Source organism: Enoplosus armatus, chromosome 8 (assembly GCF_043641665.1).
Source record: "Enoplosus armatus isolate fEnoArm2 chromosome 8, fEnoArm2.hap1, whole genome shotgun sequence".
Taxonomy (NCBI): Eukaryota; Metazoa; Chordata; class Actinopteri; order Centrarchiformes; family Enoplosidae; genus Enoplosus; species Enoplosus armatus.
In genome coordinates this window covers 2,413,628-2,424,001 of record NC_092187.1, presented here as the reverse complement: position 1 = coordinate 2,424,001, position 10,374 = coordinate 2,413,628, and the positions used below count along the sequence as shown (strand labels likewise).

At 42.9% G+C, this 10,374-nt stretch overlaps 1 protein-coding gene across 2 annotated transcripts in view; it reads left to right on the top strand.

Moving 5' to 3' along the window:
* Positions 1-3,040: 3,040 nt before the first annotated feature.
* prex1 (phosphatidylinositol-3,4,5-trisphosphate-dependent Rac exchange factor 1) overlaps positions 3,041-10,374 on the top strand; it is a 77,053-nt gene continuing 69,719 nt past the window's right edge. For both annotated transcript variants that reach the window (XM_070909963.1, XM_070909962.1), the window contains exon 1: positions 3,041-3,184. In XM_070909963.1, the coding sequence (XP_070766064.1) occupies positions 3,041-3,184 (144 nt within the window). The remainder of the gene's footprint in view (positions 3,185-10,374) is intronic.

The following is a 10,374-nucleotide window of genomic DNA, read 5'->3' as shown; positions in this document are numbered from 1 at the left end:
TTTATACAAACGAGAATCTCAAGATAATAGAGTTTGGAGTATTTCAATTTCCTCTGTCAAGACATAACCCTAGAATTGGCTTACTCTTAATGCTTGGTAACGTCTGCGTTTACTGATAATGAGAGTAGTCACAGAGCTCCTGGAGTTTGCACTTGATGTTTGCAGGGCTAATGTGAAATGACCACAAAGACATTTTAGGTTTGAAGGCTGTGCCAACACCAAACCGAAGCTGCAGCACAGCTGAAGTGTCTTGCTCCTCCAAACAAATCTATGGTGTTGGATTCAAAGGCCGAAACATTCAACGTAGCTGACAGCATCATACACAACTTGCATTTTGGCTGATCAAAGCTGTATTTTTTTTAATTTTATTATTATTCTAAACACAGAAAGAGAATATTTAACTTCAGTTTGCATAACAGGAACGTGCAGTTTTGCCTTCACACATGTTTTGATATCTTTCTTCCTTTTTTTTTTTTTGGCTTCACAATTTGTTTGACTTTTGTTTACTCACTGTACTTTGGTTTTGATTCAAGCCCTCTCACTGTCTGCCTGTAACAATGTGAATTTATTTATCACAGAGATGGAACAGGGCAAACACCTCTAGTTTCTTTGTTATATTGGGAAGTCTTAATGCACTGAGCACATTTTATGTTTATTTTCTATTCCCTTTGGTTACCTTACATGTCTTTTTGTACTTTTGTGCATTTTGAAAGAAAACCCCTGCTGAAGGAATAGTTTTATCTTGTGAAATATGAATGAAGGCGTCGTGGAGTTTTTAACCTATCATGTCGAATTGTGTGACTCACTTTTTATGACAGTGCTTTATGCACATGCCTTTTTTTGGAAGGAAAAAAAAAACAAAAGTACATTAAATATGCTTCAAAGAAACTGCATACAATCAGTCATACATTGTATCCTACGTTACTCCTCTGATGTTTGATCATATTTAAGGACTTGCCATGTACAGAAGCGGAGGATGATATGTAAATATATGATAGTGTAAGGCATTTACAAGCTGTCTGTTGCATTCCTCATCTGAGATGGCGAGAAAAGTTATGTATGTATGCAATTATGTGTGGGAGGATCACAATGGGTATTGAATGTAACATGCATCAATTAAAACTATTATTGACATTTTAATTTCTCCCTTTCCTGATATTTTGACTTTTTTTTTTTTTTGTTCACAGGATGTCTACGAGGAATACATTTTATTTTCACTTTTACTTTTTAAACAACTCGTTTCAGGGTAAAAACGCAGACACTGCAGTTGTTCTGTTATGAATATTTTGCACCACAAACGGAACGGGTGTGCCCCGAGGCGTTAACGGTAGCCTCGTATGAAAGCAGTGAAACGAGCCGGATATTACTTGATAAAACGGCCGTCAGCTCCGTGGCCAGACCTGTGACAGTAGGTGTGCCTCCGCGCCCCGAAGCTCTTAATTACGTATTAGCGTACTGTAACCGAAAATACCGTTTGTATTTGGTCTACCCATAACGGCAAGTCTTGATGAAAGCTTCACAGTTAAATCTTTATTTGAGGACGCACTCACGCTCACTCCGCCTAGCACGGCTGGGAGCCCTTTACACTGCTCATACACCTGGATGAAATAGATACAAGGCTGACCGACGACAAAAAAACAAAAAACAGACCCATGACCAGACCGCCACCGGCGGCCGAGGAGCACAAGTAAGGCGCGAGACTCAAATGAGCTCGCGCGGAGTCCGAAAGAGGCGCGAGACAAGTCGGTGCTAAACACACTTCAAAGCGAATTGAACGTGAGTGGCTTCAGCAGACCGCCCGTGCTCGTTCTGCAAGTGTGTACACCAGGGGGCGCCTTCCTCTGTGGTTTTACTAGCTAGCTACAGGTGGGGTAGCTTATATGCTGTGACGGGTAAACATTTAATGGCACAGGTCGTGGTCCTCAATTAAAAAAAAAATGTTCGTTTCAAGAATTCTAAATGAGTTTTCCACGAAACCTGGAAGTCCTAAAGGCCAGTATTTAGCCTTTATTCCTGTCTTAAATTGCTAGCACATTGCCACTTTGACAATTAACATTTGAATTGGCGTATAAACGTTTGAACTGTTAGCTACCATTTTGTTCACTTTAAATTCTTTATATTTAGCAGCAGGTGTTGGCTAAACGTTGAGGAGAGGGGGTGGAGTTAAAGGTAGGCTATGCAACATATATATATATATATATATATATATATATATATATATATAAAAAGAAGAAATCTTTTAAAATTTGTAGGATATGTTTAAATCTCCGTTGAGCCTGGGAGCACGCTGTATCCATGTCACACATTACGTTTCATTGTGGAACTGAAAGAGGATATAATACAATACAGAAACACAGACAATATAGTGACTGTTGGGCTCAGTTTTATTACACGTTTTAATGTATTTATATGGGTTCGTACTGTGTTTTAGGCATTCCCTGGTAAGCAGACTTAAATTAGTGCAGCTGGAGTCATTTTTTTTTGGTTCTTATCTGGTATCGCTTGTTTCCTTTGGAGTAGTTATTCATTACTACAGTAATTGATGTAAGATACAGTGTTTGGCCATAACTTAAGGTGCTGATGTGTCTGTGAACGTGTTGTTTGTTTGGGCAGAAGTGAGCTGTGGCCCCTGTGTGTGTGTGTGTGTGTATGTCTCTCTCTCTCTCTCTCTCTCTCTCTCTCTCTCTGGCACAGGGTCCCTGCTGCTCCTCCTCCTCCTCCTCCTCCTCTCTGTCGTCTCTCTGGTCTGAACTCATCTACTGTTGCCTTGCCCGCTCTCAGCTGGTGCCGCGACCACACAGCCAGGCTCTCCGCTCGCCGTTTTGGTACTTTTTTTGGCGAACTTTCCGGTGTGTGTGTGTGTGTGTGCGTGTGTGTGTGCGTGTGTGTGCGGTGCGCTGCGCATCGCAGCTCGTGAGGGTTTTGGAAAATCGCTGCTGCAGAATGGACTGAAGCAACAACTTGAGCAAATCGCGAACACTTAGGGAAAGAAGATTATTTCTGTTGAGAGCGACCTTTTGTAAGGGGTTGACTTACCATCATGGAAGAGGACGACGGGCATCTGGAGAACGGTTTCCACGCCGCCAAGGACTCGGACCGACAGCAGCGGCTCAGGCTTTGTGTTTTGAACGAAATACTGAACACCGAGAGGGATTATGTTCGGACGTTGCTTTTCCTGCAGTCGGTAAGTTTGACATCACCTTTCACGTTGCTTGTGTTCACGTTCCGCTCACCCCTACACGGGCAGAACACTGCCCCAAAACCCCGATCACAAATCTTTCAATTCAAGGTTGTATTTCCTTTTGGCCAACACACACGTCTGGTACGTTGTATTAAACGCCTGGTGACATTTTATGAAACAACAGGCTACACTCTTCAATTCGGCATATATAAGCTACATAAAGTGGCACAAGTTGCAAGAAAAAAAAAAGAACTTTAATAATTTCCCCTGCTGTATCTCACAGACTGGGCATGAAGATTAAACCATCAGCAGTTCGTATTGGGGTTGGTGTGACGTTCTGTCCACAAGGGTAGCATTTCTGTTAGAATCTTAACTTTTTAATCCCATTATTGTTTTTATAAATAAACAGGCTGCAGAAATTAGACACACCTCGCATCTCTGGTTTACAGTTTTTGTTAACTGCAGGCTGGCTTTCTTCACACAGACATTAATTGACAGCTTTCTTCTGAGAGAGGACAGCCAGCTGGAAATGTTATGAGCATAGACTTGCCTGTGTCTAACTTGCTGCATCTTAGCCTAACGTTATCAATGAACACATTCAGGTAATTTTGGAAAAATATTCCTGGGTAGATTTGTTAGGAGGTAGGCGTGAGGGTTTCCACACGGGCATGAATGCTAGGGGCATCATTCACACCTCTCCATTGTGTGTTAAAGCTCAGGTTCACAACAATCAAAAGAGAGCTCAATTCACACTGGCTTTGCAAATAAATAGATATTCATGAGCATTCAACACCGCCACGCCTCCCTTTTCCAGACAGTGATAAGAAATCATTTCAGCACAGCGACTTATTCACTCATTGTACATCAGCTGCCTCTGATGAATGAACGTCCTGGAAATTTTACACGCTCCTTTCAGCCGACAACACAGTGCCAGTATAGATGGCTCTCACCTACAGGAGACTATTCAATTTGTCACTTCTCCTTGTCATCTTTCATTGTTCTTCTCCTCCCCTCATCCTTGCCTTGTCATCTATGGCGATTGCACAGTGCAGGTGGTGTCTGTTTCCAGCTGAGGCATTGTCAACATGTGGTTAATTCAAAATTGACTGCATTTAATGTGACAGCAATAATGTAACTTTATTATTATGCTTTATTGCAAGCTCCCCTCATTTGTTGCCCCCTCCACAATAAGGTCAAAGGTCAGGGTCAGCTACAAAACATCACCCTTGACCTGGTAAGGATTCGGGATTCATCTTCTAACCTGCTTAGGCACCCTGCTGACTCGAAGGTTGAAAAGGCAGCCGTTGATTGTTATCATTTTTACTCGCAGCTAAAAGTCTGTTTCTTATGAATGTGCTAATGATTCTGTAAATTTTCCAATTTCAACATCTGACAGGCATTTGTCAAACATGGTCATGGTTCCCTCTTTCTCTTGTGGTGTCACGTGTTAAGAAACTTCCTCAAAATTCTTGAAATAATTGTGTTCATCTGTACAGATGGCTCACAGTAGCTTAGTGTCACGAAGGTACTAAATGATCTGACAGACTTCAAGTCAGAGGTTTATGATTTCCTCAAAATTATACCCACATAATGTAGCTTCAGGACGATGTATGCAGCTGAAGCCTGAACTCGCTTACCGCGTGAATTTAAATTCTACACTTCTGTGTAGGCATCTTTTAACATTTGGGGTCAATCTCTGTGGTACTGTTTACTTTCTCGGTTACACAAGAGGCAGCCAAGGCTTATCTTCTGTTACAAGACAGAGCAGGCTGCAGAGGGACATGCTATGACCTCCTCCCCCCGAAACCCTGTTCCGGCATAATGATTAAGACAAAGCCCCAATGATTTATCAGAGAGGTCTGGGAGCTTTTTCCTGTGAACATCTGAAAGCTGTCAGTGCCAGTGCCTTCCACTGTGCTCTTCCCCATCAGCACGTCAATTGGCATGTCTTGATTTAAACCATACGGTTAATTGCCAGAGGGGAGTGATGCGGTCAGGCTTGAGGGAAATTCTGTTATCACCTGTGTCTTAGTATAGCATGCCTATGGGATTTTTGTTGGGTCTCATGGTAAGCCAGATGGTATACTAATTCAACACTTGCACATGTGCAGTTTGATAATGAATGCTGCTTTTTGCTCAATAATCAAAACAATGAATCATCCCTTTTAGTATAAGAAAGGACATGCCAGTTATGTACCGTACTGATTTCTATGTTTCTGTAGGCGGGAATAGATGCATATGACTGCCCTCATTACCAGTCATCTTCACATATGGGCACATACTGTGTAAACAAGCCTTGATGCCAAAGCATGATGCTCCATACTGATTTACCCTATATGTTATAGTATATGTTGTGTGTACACGTGAGACCAGAGCTGCAACTAACAGTTATTTTCATTATTGATCAATCTTCATATTATTTTCACGATTAATCGTTTAGTCTATAAAATGAGAAAAAATTCGATCATCATAATTCCCCAGAACCCAAACCAACAATCCAAAACCCAAAAGAAAAAGCAGAAAATCCTGACATTTAAGAAGCTGGAACCAGCAAATGTTAATAAAAATAGTTGGCAATTAATTGTCTTTCAATTGACTTATCAATGAATCGACTAATCGCTGCAGCTCTGTGTGAGACCATTCCACAGTCCGCTGAATCTCTACAAGGAGGACTTTGTGGCATTGAGGCTCAGTAGCTTAGATTGCTAAAGGAGTACATGGACATTCAAAACAAAAAGAGAAAAGAAACATCAGCCCACACCACCAATGCCAATCCTCTGTAAACCCCCCCCCCCCATGCTCTACGTCTAGAGTCCAGCCGAGACTGCTCCCCTTCCCTCAGTGGGAGCCGAGGCTTTGTCACCATGCAGCTCACTGTGGTGTTGATAAGGGAAGTATGGCTGTGGGAGCTCAGAACATATGGTTTCAGTAAAGATATAGAGTGGTTCATGGTGGGGGGGTGGGTGGGTTGGGTTATGCGTGGTCCGTCTCAGTGAAGAGGCTAAAGCAGTGATAGAATCAGACTGTTCTCGAAGCAGTTATATGTGACGCTGTTATTTGTGTTTCTAAGAGTTATTTTGTGATGGTAAGTGATGTTTTTCACATTTTCGAGTGTCTGCTTTCTCTCAACCTGCCTCGTCTAGTTCAGTCAGATAGCTCCTACATTTCCCAGAATGCCCTTTGACAGCTCACTGAGACTGCCTGATATATTTATGCATCTTGTGTGAGTTATACATGCACGTGGAGATGAGAAAAGGGTCTAACGTAGGTGCTAGACAGTGAGAGGCGTCCCCCCCCAGTCAAGAAACTGCACCTATGACTGAAAACGAAACATGGTTTGAGGTTGCCACTGTTGTGCGCTGTATGTTTAACAACCACAGCGCAGACTATGAAGTTTTGATTTTGTGGGACCGACCCCACAACCTGACATACTGTTCATTTTTAGATCACTGAAACGCTTTCTGCTGTCAAACTCAAGTGTAGCCGCCCCTGAGATATCTGGACGTGGCGTCTATGTATAACTATTTAAGTCCAAAATATATTACATAGCCAAGTGTTTCAGAAAATTGCTTTTTTATGTAGACCCCCTCAGCTTCTTCCTTATCTGTAGGCACCTGACTGTTTTGTTTCCTCTCATTTTCCTCCCCGTCCATGGTAGAAATTGAACAGTAGCCGATTGAATGGCGGCACCTCATTGACCGCCCACATCACCCTTATCACTGATTTATTTTCCACCTCCCTTTGTGCTCTGCCACAACCTCCTGGATCTTTGGCCCCCGTGCAGCATCGCTTCTCAATCGCAACGATTGCAATGACACACTGAAGAGATGCTTATCTGGCTTTGGCATCTCCGCCATTCTGCATGTCACTCATCCCCTGGCAATTACCAGCGCCAACGAGCTCATCCAATGTGCTGGAGGGAAGTATGTAGGGATGGTGGGAGGAGAAGAGGTGAGAAGGGGGTTGGTGGTGTGAAAAGAGGGATGAAAGGATTCATTTTGCTCAGCGTTCTCATTGCGAATCTCTAAGTCTGTTGTCTCTTTGAGGAAGAGTGGAAGCAGCCTAATTTAAACAAGCTGAAATCTTTTCAATTCCAGTTTTATAGCGATAACTGCCCTCTTAAAGCTTTTCTTGCAACAAATTCTCTTGTTTGTGTCTGAATTGATCATTTCTTAGTGCCATAGATTAGTGGGGATTTTCTTCAGGGCATCACTTTGTTGATTTAATCCAGGCAACTGGATTTTCCCCATCATGATCCACCAAAATGTAGGCTATCTATGACGGGAATACGGTCAGTGGCGTCATACACGGTAGACGTGAGGGATTTTCCTTCAAAACCATAAAAATGGGGCTTTGCCATTTTGAATGCTGCTGTCTTTTCTATGACCACACTCTTTTTTTTATGTCTTGGTGAAACCTGTCCAGCAAAGACAACAGTGAAATCATGTGGCCAATAAATTAGTCAGCTTTTGACCTTCCTTTTTGTTTCGGAGAAGTGAGAGACAGAGAGTAGGGAGACCATGAAGGTCTCGCCAGGACTGCGGGATAATAGGAAACATCTGGAAATCCTGCCCTCTGTGACCCTTACTTTGGGCCACACACAAGTGAGATTACACGTCTGATGTGTGTTTGTGTGGATAAATGACATTGTGCTTTGCTGTGTGACTGCACGTACACTGTATAGCTGCAGTTCTTTCACACCTCTTCCTCTTCTTTTGCTGTGGTTGACTTTTCTATATGTCCACCTGTAGTTACTGTTGACACGGCTCGCTGAGCAAACAGGATGACATGTGTGCATGCATACAAACACATTATCCGACTGCTGCCCAGGAAGACAGACATGCAGGAAGCCAGTTTCCTCTCCAAACATGAGCCTGTGTCTACCTCTTTCCTTTCTTTTTTCCTCCACTCCATCTCTCCAGCCCTCCCCACTTGGTGGGAAAGACCAGTATGAAGTTTCTCTGGGCTAAGGGTGTATAAATAGCTTCAGATTCTAACTCTCATCTTGGCCACAATGCTAGTGGTTTCAGTTCACTGCAGCCTCAGCCCCACTGAAGTCATACAAATACAGGCACACATCTCATGTATAGCAAGAGTGAAGGGGGAAAATAGCCCGTGGAGTCCTAACAGCAGGTAGAGCAGTTACTATGGACAGACTGCTGGGATTTTGTGACGGTTTTATTATTACTGGGCTTTAAACTAAAGATATAGGATACAGAGTCTTTATCATGTAGCTTGTAACTTCGAAGGTGGAATTCAGTTGAAGCAGATATGCTGGTGTTCGAATGAAGCAAAAGGGAGAAAGCTTAACATTTTTGGTTAAATGGTGGTCAAAACAGCTCCTCTGACTCTGAGTATTTTGTTGGCCATCTGTTTCCAAACCAGTGCCGGTTGTCAAAGTTGTTTGCCCACTAACAACTGCATCTCCACGTTAACCTGAGGTCAGCGCATAAACCACTGACCTGCCTTTGATAGATACAAATGACGTTACTGTTTTGACTTGCCACTGTGCATCCCTCCACCTCACTCTGGACAATCGGTACCTTGCCGTGCAGCTTTTGCTACAGCTACAGTGCCAGACTAACTCATCACAATGCAGCGTGTTGCATAAATGGGGTAAATGCCAGTTTCCAAGTTAATCTTGGTGCTTTTTTTAGTCATGTGTGTTGATAAGCCATTTCTTTGAGGCATAAGACTGCAGCAGGAATTTTAAGAATTCAAGTTAACAAGTCTAAACCACTGTAACACCCGGAGGCATGATGTCAACCCCCACCCCTCTTCCACAAGAGATGATTGCGGGTTCTTACAGTGTTTAGTAGCGTAGGAGAAAAGTCATTTTGCATGATCAATATGGAAGGATGACTTTTGCGAATGTCGACTTTTTTTTTCTGGCTTAAATGTTTCTTTTTGAATGGTTCTCTGGCAGTGGTTATGTAGTTAAAGAAGTGGGTGCTGTGAAATCTGAGGTGTTTGGAGGTAAGGAAGTCATGAACCAGAAGCCATTAGCATACTGATGTCACTGTGGCAAGTATCAGACAAGGCAGGAATGCAGACCAGATAGACTTTGCAGGTTATTATGACTGGAGCAAACACCAAATAAGAGACACTACCACTGCGTGCGTGTGAAAAGCTCTGTGCAGTGCTTTTCAACAGGCTGATATACGATACAGTGGGTGACCTGGCCTGAATTGTAGAAGCGCAGCAACATGAGATGTCCCGTTGGAGATCATGATTCGGACAAAGTTGAGACAAGTACTTTCTCAGGGTGGATACCGGGTGCAGTAACTGTGCAGCATGTTTTTCAGAACACTCTTGAAGGGTGAATGAACAGAATGGATGGAGACCTGCAGGAGGACTTGGCGTAGACTCTCCCCTGGGAGCTTCCTATTTGGTTCACGAACTGTGGCAGCAGGCTTACAATGTTTGTTTGCTTTCTCAAATACAACCAGATGTGTGGCTTCTTTCAGGGTCAGAGGTCATTCACCTCCACAAAACAACCATACAACAACTTTTCACAAAGCTTCTTCAATGTAGAGAATATGGCAAAGGTGTTTGATAAAGCCTGGGTTCGATTACAGGACTGTTGAAGTGTTGCCCGACCAGGGCGGCTCAGAGCAAAGGCCTGGCCTGTGTGCTGTCCAGCCAGGAAGCTGTTCACATGACACAATGGGACAAAGGAGTGTCAGACACACACCACACACTTAGTGTGTCGTAGTTCTTCTATTGCCTCTTGTTCCATGATACAGAAGCAGTTTAACAAATGTATTTTGAAGTAACATGAATACAATACCTACGTGGAGCAAGTGAACTTTTCTAGCAAATTGCCACAACAGCGAACAGAGAACATTTACAGAGGAGAAAACAAGGAAGGCTTATGCTGAAATTATCTCGTCAGGATTGTCCCTTTGTCAAACATTATCTGGAAGTTAAACAATTTCCCTTTGCCAATTAGTGGAGATCTTTGCCTGTTGTTGTTATTTAACCCCACGAGTTAAAGAGGCTGCTGACTATGTTGTTATAACTGTTCACGACAGCTGCTGACAAATTCTTGGGCCTGGTTGCCGAGGGGCTTTTTATCTAGGCAATTGTTCAATGTTATGACATTTTTGCCAACTTACATGACATGATTAAAGGCCTGAGTCATACTTGCTTGAGCTGTTACTGTGATGATTTTGTTCTCACGTGCTGATAGA